Source organism: Podarcis liolepis (assembly GCF_965112155.1).
Source record: "Podarcis liolepis genome assembly, chromosome: 7".
Classification (NCBI taxonomy): domain Eukaryota; kingdom Metazoa; phylum Chordata; class Lepidosauria; order Squamata; family Lacertidae; genus Podarcis; species Podarcis liolepis.
The window spans coordinates 79965736-79987037 of NC_139561.1; the positions used below are offsets into that span (position 1 = coordinate 79965736).

Genomic DNA, 21302 nt, shown 5'->3' on the forward strand with positions numbered 1-21302 from the left:
CACCTCCAGTTCTTGGCCCCAGTGTCTACCAGCAGCCCCACGGGCCCAGCTAAGTCATTGGAGGAACCTATGCAGCTTGGGGCAGTGCGACCACGCCTCTCCCCCGCAGAGAAGTCGCGGCGTCGGGAGGGGAATCTATGTCTCTATTGTGGCGGAAGCGGACACTATGCAAGGTCCTGTCCTGAGAAACGCCAGCCGCAGGGAAACCACCAAACCCCAGTAGCTGATGGCCCTGGCTACCTGGGGTCCCAAACAGCACAGAATGGGGCCGCGCCAATTGAATTACAACACCTTATGGTTCCGGTACATCTATACCCTCCAGGAGGGCCATGGATTCTTACCCATGCGCTGGTGGATTCGGGCGCAACCCGCTCTTATATGGACGCTGCTTTTGCTGCCCAGCATCGGGTGCCACTTCGGAACAAGCCAGAACCGGTGCAGGTGGAGGCAATCGACGGACGGCCCCTGCGTTCGGGTGCCGTCACTCAGGAGACCCAGCCCCTGGTCCTGTGCCTCCAGCAGCACCGTGAGATGCGAACTCTGGATATTGCCTCCATGCCCCGGTTCCCCCTGGTGCTTGGGATGGACTGGCTGGAGGCTCACAATGTGCGGATTGACTGGGTCAAATGGACTGTACACTTCCCAGACCCCAGTTCTCCTGCTGAGACTGAGATGCTAGCAGCTGCGCCCACTGAGGAGGTTGCTGCAACGCTCCCCGCTGAATACCGGGAATATCACGACGTGTTTGAGGAACGGGGGGCAGACCAGCTGCCGCCGCATCGGTCCTTTGACTGTGGCATAGACCTCCAGCCCGGAGCGCCTCTACCGGTGAGTCGCTTATACTCGTTAACAGAGCCAGAGCGCGAGGCTTTACAGGACTTCTTGCGCAAGAACCTGGAGCGTGGGTTCATTAGGCCTTCTACCTCGCCCACTGCTGCGCCAGTGCTCTTTGTTAAAAAGAAATGTGGGGAGCTCCGCCTTTGCCATGATTACCGGGCCCTGAACAAAATTACCATCCCGGACCGGTACCCCTTGCCCCTTATTTCGGAATTACTGGAGCGGGTGCAAGGGGCGCAGGTGTTCACCAAGCTAGACCTCCGGGGTGCCTACAATTTGATTCGGATCCGCGCCGGGGATGAGTGGAAGACCGCATTTGGGACCCGGTACGGACAGTTCGAATACCTGGTTATGCCCTTTGGTTTGTGCAACGCGCCTGCTGTGTTCCAACGGTACATCAACCACGTGTTCCAGGACTTGCTAGACAAGTACGTGGTGGTGTACTTGGATGACATTCTGGTTTACTCCCGTGACCCGGCGTGCCACGAAGGCCATGTCCGGACCGTGCTGCAGCGCTTGCGCGAGCATCGTCTGTATGCAAAGCTCAGCAAGTGCGAGTTTCATCAGCGGTCAGTGGACTTCCTGGGTCACCGACTCTCACCAGGTGGGGTGCAGATGGATCCTGGGAAGGTGGCAGCGGTTCGAGAATGGGCGGCACCTCGGAACCGCAAGGACCTACAGCGTTTCCTGGGGTTCGCCAACTATTACCGGACCTTCATTGTGGACTATGCTCACCGCACCACCCCGTTGACCCGACTACTGCGCCCCAAGACGCCGTTTTCCTGGGACAAGGAGGCGGAGGAGGCGTTTCAAGGGTTGAAGGCCTGTTTCCAGAGAACGCCAATCTTGCAACATCCGGATCCTTCTCGACCCTTTGTGGTAGAGACTGACGCCTCCAGTACGGCTCTCGGTGCCGTCTTGTCTCAGCAGCACGGACCGGAAGCGCCACTTTTACCCTGCGCCTTCTATTCCCGCCAGCTCCTCCCAGCGGAGCGTAACTATACCGTGTGGGAGCGGGAACTACTGGCCATCAAGGTGGCCTTTGAGGTTTGGCGCCATCATCTTGAAGGAGCACGACACCCGGTGGAGGTGAGAACCGACCACCGGAACCTGGAATACCTCCAGACCACCCGCAAGCTGAACCAAAGGCAGATCCGGTGGGCGTTGTTCTTTTCCCGGTTCCAGTTCCGGATCCGCTACATCCCTAGCTCCCAAAACCAGAAGGCGGATGCCCTGTCCCGGAAACCCGAAGACAACATAGACACGGTTCAGCAAGCGGCACCCACCACGATCCTACCACCAGCTGCATTCCTGGCCACCCAGGAGGTTGAGCCACTGCAGGATCGGGTGCGGGAACAGCAGCGGGTCGACGCTTGGGCCCAGGAACGACTCCGGGAACTGGCCGAAGGATCATGCCCTCAGTATCCAGGGCTGGTCTCGCATCAGGGTCTTCTGCTGCACCACGGGCGCCTGTACATCCCATCAGGGCCGCTGCGGGCTGAGATTCTCCGGATGACCCATGATGCGCCAGCGGCGGGGCACTTTGGGCGGTATCGGACCACCCATCTGGTAAGCCGTGAGTTTTGGTGGCCCCGTTTGAAGGCCGACGTGGCTCGCTACGTCGCTGGTTGTGACGTCTGCAGGTGGGCCAAGGGGCCTACCGGGCGACCCCCCGGCCTTCTTCAGCCGTTGCCGGTTCCACCACGTCCTTGGCACACAGTTTCTTTGGACTTTGTAGTGGAGTTACCCCCGTCTCGTGGCTGCACCTGCCTTCTAGTTTTCTCCGACCACTTCACGAAGATGGTGCACTGTGCCCCCTGCCCATCCGTACCCTCAGCTAAGGAAACTGCGCAGCTGTACCTTCAGCATGTCTTCCGCCTGCATGGCCTACCTGAGCGTGTAGTGTCCGACCGTGGCGTTCAGTTCACGTCCCGGTTTTGGCGTGCTTTGCACCAGGCCCTCGGGACAGAGGTCTGTCTCTCATCTGCTTACCACCCACAGACTGATGGCCAGACGGAACGGGCGAACGCGGTGCTGGAACAGTACCTCCGGTGTTACTGCAGCTACCAGCAGGACGACTGGGTCGACCACCTAGCATTGGCGGAGTTCGCTTATAACAACGCGGTGAATGCGTCCACCCAGCAGACCCCGTTCCAAGCCAGTTATGGTTTTCATCCACGGTTGTTTCCGGATGTGCTGCCGGCATCTGCGGTCCCTGCGGTGACAGAGTGGCTTCAGGAGCTCCAGTCCCAGCAACAGCTGTTGATGGAGCAGCTGCGCCAGGCCAAGGAGGCGTACAAGGTCCAGGCCGACCGCCACCGCCAGGTGGGGCCGGAACTTCACGTCGGTGACCTGGTGTGGCTTTCCACTCGCCACCTCCACCCTTCTCGACCTTCGCGGAAGCTGAACGCCCGGTTCACCGGCCCGTTCCCTATCGTGAACCAGGTCTCGCCTGTGGCATTCCGTCTCCGGTTGCCAGCACACCTGAAGGTTCACCCGGTATTCCACAGGTCCCTTCTGAGTCCGGTGGCCCCACCCGACGAGTTCCACCCGAACCGTCCCCGACCGCAGCCAGTTTTGGTGCAGGGAGAGCCTGAGTACGAGGTGGAACGCATTCTGGACTCCCGATACCGCAGGGGAAGGCTGCAGTATCTCATTGACTGGAAGGGGTATGGGCCAGAGGACCGTTCCTGGGAACCAGCGGCCAACGTCCACGCGCCTGCCTGCATCCGAGAGTTTCATGCGGCGTACCCCAGCAAGCCGGGTCCGGACCCTCAAGTGAGGGGGGGGCCTGGGAGGGGGGATGGTGTGATGGCCTGGGATTCCGAGTCTGAGAGCGATCCGGAGGAATCCCAGCCGGCACAGGAGTCCCCGCCTCCAGGGCCGGCTGAACTGGGGCAAGGCCTAGATGCTGAGGAAACTCAAGAGCAGGCACCAGGTGAAACCATTCTGGCCCCAGAGGTGCTGGATGACTCAGTGGCCACAGGTGAGCCTCCTCCAGGGCCCAGTAACCCTTCGGCCTCTCCTGATCTGCAGAGGCTTAGGGCAGAGAGGCGAAGGGAACTGGTTGCCCCCAGGAGGAGTGCTCGCCTTAAGGCCAGAGGAGGCGGGGCTCCTGGGGGTCGGGACCGCCCCTGACCTTAGAAGAGGATAAAAGCCCAGTCAGGCCGGCCCCAGGTTGCGGGAGCAACGTCGTTGTTGGCTTCGGACCTTCCTGTGTTCCTGATCCCTGCTCGGCCTCCTGTTCCTGGCTATCCGGTACTCCTGTTCCCTGCTCGGCTTCCTGTTCCTGACTATCCGGTACTCCTGTTCCCTGCTCGGCCTCCTGTTCCTGACCATCCGGTGTTCCTGTTCCCTGCACAGCCTTCTGTTCCAGAGTTCCTGTTCCCCGCCCGGCTCTCTGCATCGGACCTCGCCCCTCTTCGTGTGGACTCTGCTACACTCACGGTACCTTACCCCCGGGACCAGCACACAAGTAGGGCTGAATAAAACACAAAGCCAATTCTCATATATCCTGTCAAATACCCTTTCTCATCATTCCACACATTCTGCATATATAAAACATACAGATAAAGAATACAGATATGTCAGAAGAGTTTATTTTGATCATGAATTTCACAAACAGTGAAAAAGAAAACCCAGTAGGCCTCAGCCCCTCCTCTCAACATAAGCTGTTATTATATTCTGCTGGTACGATGAACAATGGAATTGACAAGGAGGAGAGCTTTCCTCTCTCCTATCTACCCTTCAAGAACAATCTGCTCTGAGGCTTTCTTAGCATCAGAGCATTTGGTTACAATCCGCTCTAAGTGAAGATAGCCATATGTAAATCTTTTTCCATTAAGGGCACACATGTCTTCAGTTGCACAGCCTTTGAGTGTCAGTGGCGGAAGGAAACCATATACATCTGGGAAATAAAAAGTATAAGGTTTGCATGAGTTCTTTATTAGGTCCTAGGGAAGACCATGTTTATAAAAGCTTAGTGTGTTTGGAACCAACACATGGTAGGATTAATCTGTCAGCCAGTCACCACTAGTGCATGCCTTAGGAAACTTAACCAGTGAACCAATGAAGCCCAGCAGGTGGCCAAATGTGTCACTTTTACCAAGGCTATACCCACTTGCCTTTCTCCCAGCCTCCTTTCTTTTCAACTTCTGGCCAAGGTGTGTGGCAAGACACAGTCCTCCTGGACCAGCACCCAATGGTTCATACTGCTGTGCAGAGGAGCAGTTATGTGCCGGCTGGTTCTGCACCTTCCCTTGTATCCCTCTGCCCTGATGCCCCTTGCACATTTGAGGAAAAGGGTGTGCTGTAAGGAGCCTGCTGTACTTGTTTATGCTCCCCACACAATGCAAAACCCTGCCCCTGAGTGAGTCTGTCTCTAGTTCTTCAGTAATTTTAACAGCGGTAGATTGGAATCCAAAAGAGAATAGAAACTTGTCAGCTGGAAATTCTCAGGTTGCATCAGCTTGTATCAGATGTAGAAATTACCATTCTACTTCAACCCATAGACAATAAATGATTTCTACACATTGAACCAATGCTTTCAAGGCAGAACAGTGCTATCTGGTCCTGCACCCCCCCTTGTATCCCTTTTTTTTGATGCCCCTTGTCCATTAGAGGACAAAAGTGTGCTGTGAGGAGCCTACTGTACCTTTGTAAACACCCCACACAATGCAAACCCCTGCCCATGAGTGAGCCTGTCCCCTCTAGCTCTTACACAATTGTAACAGGGGTAGATTGGAATACGAAACGGGACTAGAGCATCCTCCTTTTCCTCAGAGAAAGAAATCAAAGCTACATACACATAACACATATAAAAAGCAAACAAAGATTAGACATTGCTTTTCTGGCAGTGATAAGGAGACAGAGGAGCAGATTATATTAGCTGATTGGAAATATTACTCACATATAGCCCCGCTAGAATAATCAATGCACTTGGTCTCATTGCCAAGGCAGCTGACAGTCCCCTGACCTTCGCAGGTTTGGCCGAAGCAGGCTGGGCACCATAGACCATTGGGGGAAAGATCCTCACGAGATGGAACTACCAAAGTAAATGCCTACAGTCAGTATATTGATAAAAATCATCCCCCCCCTTCTCATTACTGCTAACTTTATTTCATTTATTTCATGCTTTCTAGTAACTTCTGATCTTACCTGGACTTGCTATCTCCACATTGTGCCCTACTTTGGCCATCAACTTTGCAGAAAAGGCACAACTGCTGAGTGTCTATAAATAAAGATTTTGTTTTTCATCTTTTCTCAGGCATGCTCATTTTCATTCTCTTTTCCACAGTTCTCACTTTGTATATGGGTATTCAAAGCTACAGTTTATGGGTATTTAAAGCTATATGGGTATTTGAAGCTACAGTCAGCTGCATTCTCTTGGAGGTCATTTCTCTTACTATGGGTGCAAGCAAGTAGTCAGCAGATGCAGACCCCAAATTTTTTAGAGCTGTGTCAAGATTTTCCATATTATTTTCTCTTTCTCTGCCTCCAGCCCCAGCCCTTATGCATATAAAGTATGACTGATGAATAAAGAGGACTAAAGTATTCTGCGTCCTAAGAGGAGCCCATCTACTTCATCCATTCCAGATTCATCACAGAACTGTTGAGCTGGAAGGGACCCTAAGGGTCATCTAGTCCAACCCCCTGTAATGCAGGATACCGAGCTAAAGCCTCCAGGACAGATGGCCATCCAATCTCTGCTTCAAAACCTCAAATAAGGTGATTCCACAATGTCCTGATTGAGAACATTCCACAGTAAAACAGCTCTTACTGTGAGAAAGTTTTACCTGAAGTTTAGGTGGAATCTCCTTTCTTGTAACTTGAACGATTCAAAGATCAGTTGTAGATACTTATTAGACCCTTGTACCTAGTGTCTGAATGGACTGAAAAACAAAGATGCTATACTTTGCCTGTAACTGGGTGGAAGTTATATGACGGGTTAATAAGCCATTAACTTTCAGAGATGCAGAAACTCACCATAGAGAGGTTCCTTATTACACTTGTATGTTCCGCAGCAGAAGACCTTCATCTGGAGGTATTTACCATTGGCTGAAGTTAAACTGTAATCACCTGAGTGGCAACGTTGGGAATGACCACATCCCCGGTAAGTTGCCACTTTATACTGTTGAACTGTGAAGAACAAAAGGAAACAAATCACAAGATCTGCAAGAATTCTGATTAATTCCCTCCAAATGTATTTATTTTTAATGATGGTTCCTATTAACTAAAATTTTTACTCTTCCATGAAAAACTACGTAATGCACAGTTCTTGAATCAATAGATGAACCTAATTACCCTGTGCAGCGTAAACCAGCAGCGTAATCAGGGTACCTCATTAGAAGGGTCTCGATGGAAGTCTCCGTTCCCAGCGATGGCCTTAGCAAGTCAATCTGGGTAGATTGGCACCTGGTGAGAGGCCATATTTCATGACATGACCCTGTGGTTTCACCCCTTCAGTAGGCAACTGGAATGGATTTATAACCAAAGCAAGAGCCAAAAGTCTACCTACATCAATAATCAATAAATTTGTGGCCATTTTTAATCTAGATCATTTTGTGAGTGAGTTCATTCTATCACACCTCACACAGGGGAGGGTGACACTGCAACTGGTACCAAAACCATGTACAGCACATTGTGCTCTTTGGAAAAAAGTTGGGTTTTAGATGCAAGTAATAATCAATACATTATATTAATTTGAACATGAACAACATATATTGGAGTGAACAAGTATAAGTGAAAAGTTCCAGCTCACCTATATTATTATCCAGAACACCAGAGACACAGATTGGATTAGAGCGACAAATCTCAGATTTTCCACCTTTGCATGAAGTTGCATTACTCTGACAGGAGGAACAAATCAGAGATGTTGCTGCATAAAGGAGATAGAGGTTATTGCAGCAGATTTTCTTAATGGTCTTTTCAGTGTCATTAAAAGATGATTAAAAGAATACAATTCTGCAGGTTGATTCTTACCTGGAGAAAGCAGGGCCAAGAGGAGGCAGGCACTCAGAAGTGCTTTCTGCATTCTTGAAAGATTTGGTGACTCAGAGCAGAGATGTAACAAGGCAGAGAACTGATGCAGGTAGAGTCTTATGTGGAGATATTTAAAGGCTATAGATTCATGATGTGGGCAACTCTTGGGAACAAATGGTTCAGTAAGGTCTGGGAGTGGGGGCTGTGTGTTTGCCAAGAAGACGCAGAGGGACATAGTGAAATTCAAAGCTCCATGCTGAAATTGGCTGATTTATTCATCTTTGATGGCACACATATTTTTTGTATGATAAGGTAAAAGCTCATAAAGGATTTGGGAACCACATATTTTGAAAGTCATTGTATTGCATTTATTAGAATGTAAGACACCATGATGACTATCGCCTCTTTAGGCAATGAGTGTGAAAAAGATAAATATGAGTAAAAATTGGGCCACCTATTAACAATTAGTGAAGGAGATGGATAACCAATGGAAATCAAAACCTTATGAGGAGGTCAAAGGTTTTGTGAATGACTGGTTCCATTATCTTCAAATTAATGAAATGTTTAAAGATGATAAAAAGAAAAATGGATTTGGATATATAAAATCGAGATTTGAATTAGAATTATTAAATAATAAAGTTAAAATATTATCTAAAATGTATAAATTATTATTGGAATGGCATTTGAAAGATGAAAAAGTTAAATCAGTTATGATACATTGGGCTAAAGATATTGGTCATAATATACAATTAGAGAATTGGAAAAAAATATGGAGAGAGGGAATAAATTTTACTGCCTGCAGTGCTTTAATAGAAAATATAATGAAAATGATGTACAGATGGTATATAACACCAGTGAAATGAGCTAAAATGTATAAAACAAATAATAAATGTTGGAAATGTAAGGAAAAAGAAGGTACTTTTTACCATATGTGGTGGGAATGTAAGAAAGTGAAGGACTTCTGGGAAATGATTTCTAATGAGATTTAAAAGATGTTGAAATATATATTTTTTAAAAAAACCAGAAGCCATTTTACTTGGTATTGTAGGTACAGAGATTCAAAAGTTTGATAAAAAATGTTTTTATATGCGACAACTGCAGCAAGAATACTGAATGATGGAAGCAGGAAGAATTACCAACAAAAGAAGAGTGGCAGGTGGAATTGATGGATTATGCTGAGTTGGCAAAATTATCTGGGAAAATTCAGAACCAGCAAGACCAGACTTTCCTGAAGGACTGGAAGAAATTCATGATATATTTGAAAGACAATTGTAATCAATTGACATTGCTTGTAGGGTTACAATAAGTTTTGTAAGGAGACCTATATGTATTATTTCGAAGGAGGACTAAGAAGGAGTTTATTTAGGATTTGGATTCAACAGCAATAACTATAATAATAAAACACAAAATTAGAAAGGAAGTAAGAAAACCATCAGTCGAGGTTGATGGAAGTCCTAGGCTGTGATAGCCAAAGGTTTGTTATGTTGTTTGAAATGGGATGTAATGTTTGGAAAACACATGTAAAAACTAGTAATATATATATATATTCATCTTTGAGTTTCATTAGCTGCTGCCAGACACTTCTTAGAATATTTTTCTATATAACTAATTTACAATTTACTCATAACTCGTATTAGCTTTACAGCCAATGCCTGAACCAAAATTCCACCTACACCATTTTTAATCCAGATCATTGTTTGTGTGAGTTCATTCTGTTGCACCCCACAGTACTCACTGCACAGGGGAGGGTGGAACTGCAACTGGTACCACAACCTTAGGTTCCTTGGAGAAAAAGTGGCATATAAATGCAATTAATAAATAATAATAATAATCTCCACATGAAAGTCATTTCCCAGGGTGACCAAGAATAAGTGTGAAATTTCAGCTCACCTATATTGTTATCCAGAACACCAGAGGTGCAGGATGCATTAGATTTACAGCCTTCAGATGTATCGCCTTCAAATGGGGTTGCATTACTATGACAGTAGGAGCATTTCAGAGATGTCACTGCCTAAAACTGCAGTGTTTCTCAACCTGTGGGTCCCCAGATGTTGTTGGACTACAACTCCCATCATTCCTAGCCAGCATGACCACTGGTCAGGGATGATGGAAGTTGTAGTCCAACAACATCTGAGGACCCACAGGTTGAGAACCACTGTGATAGAGGTTGATGCAGGAGATTTTGTGAGATGGTTAAGAACTTAATGGTATATTGGGTGGAGATGGAACAGTTAGTCTATATAAAACATGAAACAATTCTCTCTCTGTGTGTGAGCATCCTTTGTTCCAGAAACAGAGAAGAAGTTTCAAGAAGCAGCAGAAGGCTGAGATTCTTTTGTCTATGGAAAGACATTTTCTTTGAGAACTGTTCTTTGGATGTGCTCAGTGTGACAGGAGGCACTGATAACAATGGTTCTGTATAACTTGTTGTAACTTGTTGTGAGTCTATTGCTTGTTCCTTGTGGTGAGAGAAGCAGAGAGAGATTCATGGACTCTTAGTGGACTCTAAGCCTGTCTTGACCACGGCAGTGGTGAATGTCTGCATATATTTGCTACCAATATGCTATTATGTCCATCAAGTAATGCCCTACACTTGACTGAATCTTTAAGGCGGCCATGAGTGTTTATTGCCTACTGTGTGTGCCTTCAACCCCGAAGATGCTTCCAAGGAAGGAGCTGCATTGAGATGTAACTCTGCTGAGTATGGATACTGACACACACACACACGTAGCAAAAGTGATGCCAGACCCCGTCCTTCTAAGTCATCCATCAGAGGTTGATGGATTGATCCAACACTTTCATCATTTTCAAATGATAAGAAGAATCAGAGAGGAGATGGACCAGGAAGGGGAACTGATGCAGGTAGAGACTTACATGGAGATATTTATAGGCCAAGGATTCATGATATGGACAACACTTGGGAACAAATGGTTCTATTAGCTGTTGCCATCTTCAGCCTCCATAGCTTGATATTGCTTGGATGCACTGGAGGCTTCAACCAGTAAAAACAATCCTCGTATCATGGAGGTAGTCAACTTCCCGGGGGGTAGGGAGTCATGACAAAAGACCTCAGGAGCTGAATGTGCCAATGACTAAGAAATGTACCACGTGAGAACCAAGCACTCACAGAGCCTGGAGCTATCTGTCTCCACCAACTATGCAAACAAGGTCATACCATCAACCACTCTCTACTAGTCATGTGTAAGGCAGCAGGCAATGTACAAAGGGCAGTTGAGGGAGACATTGTTGGTCCAGCTGAAAATACCCCAAAGGCCATTAATGCAGAGCCAATGATAATGAAGCATTCAACTGGGTAATAGGGAAGTAAGGTTGAGGTAGAAAGTAAAATTGCTCATGTGTAAAGGTACCCTGAAGGTCATCTTGTCAAACCCGTTGCAATGCAGCATTCTTAATTAAATTTTAAAAGAAAGGTGGCCATCCAACCCAAAACTTTCTGACTATGCCCACCACCAAAACAGAACAACCAATGTCCAATGCCTAACTGATGTTGCTAAAACACAGTGTCATGCAAGGAGAGAGCCTACCAGAAACAAACCACACAGCAAACTTCCAGGATTGGAATGCAGAGATATTGATAAATGTTTTAAGGTAAAGACCCACGACTTACTGTAAGCATGTGTGGGAAAGGATTGAAAATGAAATTACAAAATCAATCAATATGTGTGTCTCAGTTCCACAGTTTGGAATTTAGAGATAGTTGAGGTATGCTAAACACAGTAGGTAGAATCTGCCAGGGATGTGTTCAAAGGCAAAGTGGCTACATGAGCAAAGTGGTTGCTAATGGTTTACAGCTGCTTCAAAACCCATCTTCAGTACGAACCTCATCCATCTTTCCCAAATAGGAGGTATTCAGAACGGGGTGGACAGTCATCTGCTGGAGATCTGCTTCCTGCATTGGAAGTATTCATCAGGGCCAGCTATCCATGTTGGTCCCACATGAGCCGATAAAAGGGTCAAAGAGGTAACTTACAGGGTCCAATAAAAGGGGGTCAAACAAAGGCCAGGCGGAACAGCTCCATCTTGCAGGCCCTGCGGAAGGATGTTGAGTACAGATTCCTGGCTGTACCAGAGGAATTGGGTTGATTGTCATGAAAGCTACACCTCTGGAAATCTCAGTTTTGCACAACTGTTAAAGGTGAAAAAGGTTGGCCCTGACATTTCTAGATTATGCCTGTGTATGAGGGAAAGACGGAGGGAGGGAGGGAGGGAGTAGACAGAGCGTTCTATGTTACTCGAAGCAAGTTAATCCCTTTTGTAGTTGCAGAACTGTTTTCTGTGGGTCTGCTGCAGGAGAAAGGAAGATTCTTCAGTATAGGAAAGCATCCCAGGGCTTAGGTCCAGGTTACTGTCTGTCGCATCCATAAATGCTGTCATTTGAATGGGTTTGAGGGGCTGTGTCTCATCAGTAGTTGCACCATAATTTTGGAACTGGAACATTTCTGAAATGGGGCATTCCCAGCCTATCTGGTGGTTCTGGGTATCAAACCTGGGGTTTTCTTCATACAAAGCATCATTGAGCTATCATTTCTCTCAGAAATATTGTTAACTGCAGATTCTTGAATTTGGGCTGAAACCAACTTCATAGTCCAAATACTCTTCCAATGTATTGAGTCAATAATCTTGCCTATAATAGTCTCTCAACAAGATTGTAACCCTGTTATGTCACCTGTTTATTGTCCTATTATCATTGTACTTATCTTGCACTGGGGTTATATGACATAACCATATTCTATTGATTTATCAGCTACATTATAGATTTTTGGAGCTATCTTCATAATTGCTACGCAACGTCAACATCCTGAACCAATTAAAATCATTTTGTCTTCAGATCAGCCCTCATCACAATATCATGCCATTACATATAATCATTTGTCAGTGTCTTTCTTTATTAAGACTTTGACTAATTCTCTTGTTCATTAAAAGTCTTAATTTGAATCCTAGAATTGTAGAGTACAAAGGAGCCCAGAGGGTCTAGTCCAACTCCCTACAATTTAGACATACATTGACACACTAAATGACAGTTCTGAAAGTAAGGGAAACACTGAGCTTCCAGAGTAGCCTGAATGTGGGGATACAAGTTAAGTCCCAGAGAAGCAGACAGCTGGACAAAGAAGATTGAGTTTTATAACAGCTTGATTTGTGCATTTAGAACTTCTTTCAGCTAAACTGTGTTGGCTCTATATTTATCAGCATTTCTGGCTTGGTCTAGAGCTTAAGATACCACGAGGTGCTTGGTTGCTTTTAATTCAACAGACCCACACTGCTACTATTTTGGTAAGAAATACTACATAATACAAACCTAAATAAGAGAGGACTTGACACCCATCTAGTGGCACCCACCCTGCGAAACACCCTCCCACCAGATGTCAAGGAAATAAACAACTATCCTACTTTTAAAAGACACCTGAAGCCAGCCCTGTTTAGGGAAGTTTTTAATGTTTAATGCTGTAATGTGTTTTTAATGTTGGATTGGGAGCCACCCAGTGTGGCTGGGGAAACCCAACCAGATGGGTGGGTAATAATAATAATAATAATAATAATAATAATAATAATAATAATAATAATAATTACTGTACTTGAATGCACTCTAGAGTTTCAGTTCCCCCCAGTATACATATTTTAATTCTCCTCTCTGCCCCATATTGTGATGATCTTCTTTTTACTTGACTCCCCTCTTGAAAAACTGGGGGGGGGGGAGAATGCTAATATTTCCCCCTCATTAACCATTTTAAGGAGTTGGTCATATGGACTTGCATTCTGTGGTGGACAATATCAGGTGGGGAAAATGCTTTCTGAACTGCAAATGCTGCATACACAACCATATATCCAACATTCTGGTCAGTGACCAAAATAAACCGATTCATTCATACACCCAAAGCACATGATTCTGCCCCCACCCCCCCAAAAAATGGAATCCTAGGAACTGTAGTTTGTTGAGGATGCTGGGATTTATAGCTATCTGATGGGCAAACCATGATTGTTTTGGGAAAATAATGTGGTTTATATGGTGTGTGTATGCTGCCTTTGCCTCATGGCTAGATTTACTGGATAAGAAATAGCTTCTTATGGACAAGAGATAAGAGAGCCAGTGTGGTGTAGTGGTTAAGAATGGTGGACTCGTAATCTGGTGAACCGGGTTCACTTCCTTGCTCCTCCACATGCAGCTGCTGGGTGACATTGGTCTAGTCACACTTCTCTGAAGTCTCTCAGCCTCACTCACCTCACAGAGTGTTTGTTGTGGGGGAGGAAGGGAAAGGAGATTGTTAGCCGCTTTGAGACTCCTTAGGGTAGTGATAAAGCGGGATATCAAATCCAAACTCTTCTTCTTCTTCTTCCCTTTCCAGGGCTCACAGGGGGCAGAACTGTGTCTTCCTGGGAAAAGGTAAGCATCCCTACCTGGCCTCTCCATCCTTCCCAATGATCTGCCCATTGGAGCAACACTGTATAGGGGGGGCGTCCAACTCCCAAGAGATCCCAAGAGTTGTTGAGCTTTTGCGGGGGGAATGTTGGGGTCCAGTGATCGAACAGGATCGAACAGGGACACCCCACGATTGGCCAGTAGATCACGATCAACCTGTTGGACGTGCCTGCTGTAGAGAACGAAATCCTAGGGTGCAGGGTGCAAAATGCTGTTCCTTTGCGAAAGGTGTTCCCTGCAGAGAAGGTGGTTGAATGTGAGCATCACCACACAGGTTGGACTCTTCCGTTTACCAGCTGCAAGGAACCTAAGGACTCAATCCTGCCAGGTACATTCCCTTTTATATATAAATATATATTTGAAGACTTTATAAATCACCTTTGATTTTGAAATGAAAGATCGCCTTAATGCTTTGCATATTTTCCTAGAAGCACCTTTTAAAGACATATATAAAGAAAATCCATCTTTTTATTCCAGACTAGGCAGAAACACACACACACACACACACAGAGAGAGAGAGAGAGAGAGAGAGAATCATGTCATTTTAAATAGTCACAATGGCACTCACTGCCCTAAATTCGCCTCTGCTGTGTTCTTCCATCCCTGCTTTGTTCAAACTTCTGCTGCTGTTTAAAATTACCAAATAAAAACCTGCCTTATTTTTTGCTCCCCTCCCCTGACTTCATGCAAATTCAGGACTTACATTCTCTCTCTCTCCCCTCTCTCTCTCTCTCTCTCTCTCTCTCTCTCTCACACACACACACACACACACAAAACCTATGCCTCTTCCAGTAAAAATGGAGTATCCCTGCCAGTTAGGGTTTATCCAGACTTCCTCTTGTGCCACAGCATTCCACATTTTAGCACTCAGTAGGGAGCAAACAGCAATTCAGCTTTTCCTTGGATCAACATTTTCTTCTGATTTATCCCTAAAGTGTGGGTTTGCCCTGGGAAAGGAGTGGGGCAAGGGGGAAACCACTTGGACCTGTGCTTCCCAGGAAGTGAGGATGATCCCTAAGTCCCTAGGAAGCTGCCTTAAACTGAGTCCGACCACTTGTGCATCTAGCTCAATACTGACATGCTGAGCTCTCCAGGGTTTCAGGCAATGATATTTCCCTGCCCCACCTGAACCTGGGACCTTCAGAACAGATGTTCTACCACTGAGCCACAACTTCTTCCCAAAGAGCCTGTATCATTGCATTGGTTAGAATGTGGTGCTGATAACGCCACGGTTGCAGGTTCGATCCCTGTATGGGACAACTGCATATCCTTGCTATTGCAGGGGGTTGGATTAAATGATCCTCAGGGTCCCTTTCCAACTCTACCAATCTACAATTCTATGAATTCAATCCAGTGGATTTACTTTTTAAAAACCTACCTTTTATAGGTTTTATATAATTTCATAAATACAAATTGCAGAAAGAAAATTACCTTTCCCCACATAATTAAATAAGCACAACATAGGTTTAGGTTTGAGATTTAATTGGGAACATGTCATAAATAATTGCTATTCCCCCCCCCCATCCAAAACAATTACTTTTTTACATGTGCAGCATCACACATGAAACAGTCTCCCCTTTTCCTCTGGCAAATCCAAAATTTATCTTCTCCTATCTTATATATTTCAGTCTCCAGATGCCCACTCTGCCCCTTGTCTAAGGGCTCACCTACCCTTGTCCTATGATTTCTAGGTAGGGGTCTGAGAGACATTTCTTTTGTCCCATCCCTTTCCCTGGGAAAACCTACTGTTTACCACTGAATCTGCACAAATGCCAGTCGAGTTTTCTCTGTGGACTAACATATGTTCTGATTCAGCAGTAAGCAGTGGGGAAGTAGTGAGGCAAAAGAAAAAAAATCTCATGGACCCATGCCTGGAAATCAAGGGACAAAATGGAAGAAAACACAGGACAAACAGAAGTGTAGGTGACCCCTAACAGTAGTATTTACGTTTCTCCACATCAATGCAGTTAACTAACATTGCGATCCATTCAGTTCCCTCTCAAGCTTCATTCCTTGCACGTATTTCAATGGAGCCCCGTCATGTTAAATGGCATTTGCAGCTCCCATTATTTCCTATGGACAGTCTTCTCATTCATTTTAGTGCATCCCCACCTAGCCTCCAACAACAGTTCATCTATCAATCTTGGCAGGGAGGGAGCAAATGACTAATGAATGACTTGCAATCAGTTCAGAGCCAGATCATGAATTGCCTCCAAACTTCATCCCCCGTTCCCCCTTTGGTACCTCCATTTAATTTATTCTTTCCCATCAACACACTATCCTAAAAGCAGAGTAATGGGGCTGCATGCGTCCAATGTGCTTGCACAAAGCTTACACAGAGGTAAGATGAAGTCCATCCTATGGGGAGCGTTTGTTCCAATTTGTTTTGCAAGAAGGTTAGACTTCAATGATAAATCCAAATCCTGGTTTGCATTTGCGACGGTTGGTGATACATCTTCCCCTTTACCAATCATTTGTTCCACATCTTTCCCACCCCACAAAAAATCCTAAAGAGAGAGTAGATTTGTTGCGACAGAACGCTTTAATCCACTTTCACTGGGCAATTTCTGGGATGTGATCGAATCCCTCTTTGCAAAGGACTGATAGCCTGGAGGCAATCCTAGAGGAGGCGAAGAGCGATGAAGGAAACGGCAGTGGAGATCTTCAGCTCGAAGTGGAAAAGAGGCAGAAGAAGAACCTGCAGCCTTCTCTCACACGTGATCTCACCTCTCTCCTTCCTGCTTCAGACTCTGAAAAGCAAACTCTAAAACACCCAAGTGTAACATCCACAATTGCAACCGCTTCTTGTCCACATTGGTGATTTTTCAAAGCTGCAGCTGCCTCCCTCTCCCTCTCTTCAGCTGGCAATGAGGTCCAGACAGGAGGAGGGTGGACTTTAAAATAAGGGAGGGAGGATAGATGGGAAAGAGGGGGGTGGGGGAAGCACGGAATCATAGGGAAGCTACAGCAGAGGAGGGGGCAGGGAATTCACTCTCATGCCTGCTGTTTCTGAGGTTGAAATTTCTAAAGCTGATGGAGAGTCTAAGAGAGGTAATAGGAAGCGAACATGGGCTCCACACAGGAAAGCACTGGAACTCCTCCAGAGAAAGCATGTCTCCCCTTCCCCTTATTAGTAACTTTCCAGAAAGTAGTAAATAACAATTAAAACAACCTTTCCTTTCAAAGAAGGTTTTTTGCTTGTAGATGGCTGTTTTATTGCACTGGTTTTTGGCTTTTTTTGTTTTTTAACCACTTCAGCTTCTTTGGTTTATCCCAGTCACTCTGAGGCGGATGTTTTTTCTTTTCTTTTTCTATCCTGTGGTTTTGCAGCATTTTAATGTATCTTTGATTTTGTAAGTGATGCTTGAAGTAGTTAATCTGGGGTTGGATTTTTATGTGGGCTCCTTTCCGCTCTTTGTGAGAAAGGGCAAGGTACAAATGTTTTTTAAACAAGGAAGGAACTGAACAGACCTGACTGCAACAGAACCCAGGGTTCAAACCTGTTCTCTGTCAAAACCTGAACACAGCAAAATCTGCAGATCGACTATGGAGACAGGAAGCCTCTTGGATATTTACTCAGGGTTTGTGTTCCAAGGCGCTGCACATTTAAGCGAAATCTTGTATATCTGAAGAACTACTGAAGAAGCCTGCAAACACTCCATTCTGCCCCTGCCCCCTTCTGACCCTTTTTGTGACTTTCTTGTGATCTTTTCAGGTCACTTCCGGGTTTGGTGTGAGGCATGTATGTGCAGTTGCGCACATAATGAATGCACATAGATGGGGGGTTTTCTGTATGGCATTTATGGAACATTTAACTCACCATTGGAGGGTGATAAGAGGAAGGCAGCTCTGTTTAGGGAAGTTTTTGATGACTGGTATTTTAATTTCAGGTAGGTAGCCGTGTTGGTCTGACACAGTAGAAATATATATATAATATTTTTTTAAAAAAAATGTCCAGTTGCACTTTAGGGACCAACTAAGTTTATTCTTGGTATGAGCTTTCGTGTGCATGCACACTTCTTCAGTTCTGATCTTCAGGTGGGCTGTGGATATGTTTGCTCACATGCATTCCTGTTAAACTAATGCTGGGAGTGAGTGGAAGAGGGGTCCAGGAAATCTAGATGGAATGCCCATCAAATTGTATCAATCAAATTTGAATGCCCCTGCTAAATGTGAGGCTTCTAAGAAAGTCACATCTCCATTTGTTTCTCTTCCTATGCTCCACTGAAGCAGTTGTTCCTAGGTACTGCCCTGAGGCTCATGTGGCCCTGATGCCAAATTGGATATGGAAGATGTGTTACTTTGTGTTTCTGAAAAACAAATTATCTTATTACAACACTTTTAATATGTATTTAATAACCATGACATGCATAATACAGGAGCTTATTTGTAGCCATACCACTGAGGCTAAATGTACTTCAGAACAGCTTGATTTGCACATTTAGAATTTCTATCAACTAAACTATAATTATCAGCATTTCTGGCTTGGTCTAGTGCTTAAGATACCACAAGGTGCTTGGTTGCTTTCAATTCAGCAGACCCACACTGCTACTATTCTTCTAAGAAATACTAAATAATACAAACCTAAATAAGAGAGGACTTGACAATAGGACATTCTACCATATCTTAACATATAAAGGTAAAGGTACCCCTGCCCGTGCGGGCCAGTCGTGTCCGACTCTAGGGTTGCGTGCTCATCTCGCTCTAGAGGCCGTGAGCCGGCGCTGTCCGAAGATACTTCCGGGTCACGTGGCCAGCGTGATGAAGCTGCAGCTGGTGAGCCAGCACCAGCGCACCACATGGAAACGCCGTTTACCTTCCCGCTATAAAGCGGTCCCTATTTATCTACTTGCACTTAAGAGTGCTTTCGAACTGCTAGGTGGGCAGGAGCTGGGACCGAACGATGGGAGCTCACCCCTCCGCGGGGATTCGAACCGCCAACCATATAGAATCATAGAATCATAGAATCATAGAGTTGGAAGAGACCACAAGGGCCATCGAGTCCAACCCCCTGCCAAGCAGGAAACACCATCAGAGCACTCCTGACATATGGTTGTCAAGCCTCTGCTTAAAGACCTCCAAAGTAGGAGACTCCACCACACTCCTTGGCAGCAAATTCCACTGTCGAACAGCTCTTACTGTCAGGAAGTTCTTCCTAATGTTTAGGTGGAAACTTCTTTCTTGTAGTTTGGATCCATTGCTCCGTGTCCGCTTCTCTGGAGCAGCAGAAAACAACCTTTCTCCCTCCTCTATGTGACATCCTTTTATATATTTGAACATGGCTATCATATCACCCCTTAACCTCCTCTTCTCCAGGCTAAACATGCCCAGCTCCCTTAGCCGTTCCTCATAAGGCATCGTTTCCAGGCCTTTGACCATTTTGGTTGCCCTCCTCTGGACACGTTCCAGTTTGTCAGTGTCCTTCTTGAATTGTGGTGCCCAGAACTGGACACAGTACTCCAGGTGTGGTCTGACCAGAGCAGAATACAGTGGCACTATTACTTCCCTTGATCTAGATGCTATACTCCTATTGATGCAGCCCAGAATTGCATTGGCTTTTTTAGCTGCCGCGTCACACTGTTGGCTCATGTCAAGTTTGTGGTCAACCAAGACTCCTAGATCCTTTTCACATGTACTGCTCTCAAGCCAGGTGTCACCCATCTTGTATTTGTGCCTCTCATTTTTTTTGCCCAAGTGCAATACTTTACATTTCTCCCTGTTAAAATTCATCTTGTTTGCTTTTGCCCAGTTCTCTAATCTGTCAAGGTCGTTTTGAAGTGTGATCCTGTCCTCTGGGGTGTTAGCCACCCCTCCCAGTTTGGTGTCATCTGCAAATTTGATCAGGATGCCCTTGAGTCCATCATCCAAGTCGTTGATAAAGATGTTGAATAAGACCGGGCCCAAGACAGAACCCTGTGGCACCCCACTAGTCACTCTTCTCCAGGATGAAGAGGAACCATTGATGAGCACCCTTTGGGTTCGGTCAGTCAGCCAGTTACAAATCCACTGAGTGGTAGCATAGTCAAGACCGCATTTTACCAGCTTCTTTACAAGAATATCATGGGGCACCTTGTCAAATGCCTTGCTGAAATCAAGGTAGGCTACATCCACTGCGTTCCCTTCATCTACCAGGCTTGTAATTCTGTCAAAAAACGAGATCAGGTTAGTCTGACATGACTTATTTTTCAGAAATCCATGCTGACTATTGGTGATCACAGCATTCCTTTCTAGGTGCTCACAGACTGTTTTCTTAATGATCTGCTCCAGAATCTTCCCTGGTATTGATGTCAGACTGACTGGGCGGTAATTATTTGGGTCCTCTCTTTTCCCCTTTTTGAAAATAGGGACAACATTTGCCCTCCTCCAGTCTGCCGGGACTTCGCCTGTTCTCCAGGAATTCTCAAAGATGACTGCCAGTGGTTCTGAGATCACATCTGCCAGTTCTTTTAATACTCTTGGATGCAGTTCATCTGGCCCTGGAGACTTGAATACATCTAATCTAGCCAAATATTCTTGTACTATCTCCTTAGTTATTCTGGGCTGTGTTTCCTTTGCTGAATCATTTGCTCCAAATTCTTCAGGTCGGGCATTGTTTTCTTTATCGGAGAAGACTGAGGCAAAGAAGGCATTGAGGAGTTCAGCCCTTTCTGTGTCCCCTGTTTGCATTTCACCATCTTCTCCTCTGAGTGACCCCACTGTTTCTTTGTTCTTCCTTTTGCTACGAACATACCCATAAAAGCCTTTTTTGTTGCTTTTAACCTCTCTAGCAAGCCTGAGTTCATTCTGTGCTTTAGCTTTTCTGACTTTGTGTCTACACGTGCTGGCTATTTGTTTGAATTCCTCTTTGGTGGTTTCCCCCCTTTTCCATTTTTTGTACACATCCTTTTTTAATCTTAATTCAGTTAAAAGTGCTTTAGATAGCCACCCTGGTTTCTTTAGGCACCTTGCATGTTTTCGTCTCATTGGTATTGCCTGCCGTTGTGCTTTTACTATCTCCCTCTTAACAAACTCCCAGCCATCATGAACTCCCTTTCCTTTTAGTATT

General features: G+C 45.7%; 1 protein-coding gene across 3 annotated transcripts in view; it reads right to left on the minus strand.

Moving 5' to 3' along the window:
* LOC310712482 (phospholipase A2 inhibitor and Ly6/PLAUR domain-containing protein-like) overlaps positions 1-8169 on the minus strand; it is a 30269-nt gene extending 22100 nt beyond the window's left edge. Inside the window, exons 1-4 of one of the 3 annotated variants that reach the window (XR_014528890.1) lie at positions 7819-8169; positions 7598-7714; positions 6823-6975; positions 5747-5881 (exon numbers count right to left, since the gene is read on the minus strand). Coding sequence is in view for 1 of the 3 variants with exons in the window: in XM_083515595.1 (XP_083371721.1) it covers positions 6823-6975; positions 7598-7714; positions 7819-8053 (505 nt within the window). In the remaining 2 variants the exon portion in view is untranslated. Of the gene's footprint in view, positions 1-4361; positions 4745-5746; positions 5882-6822; positions 6976-7597; positions 7725-7818 lie in introns of those variants that run through there. The other 2 variants (XR_014528891.1, XM_083515595.1) reach the window with 2 other exon arrangements.
* Between the last annotated feature and the right edge of the window lie 13133 nt (positions 8170-21302).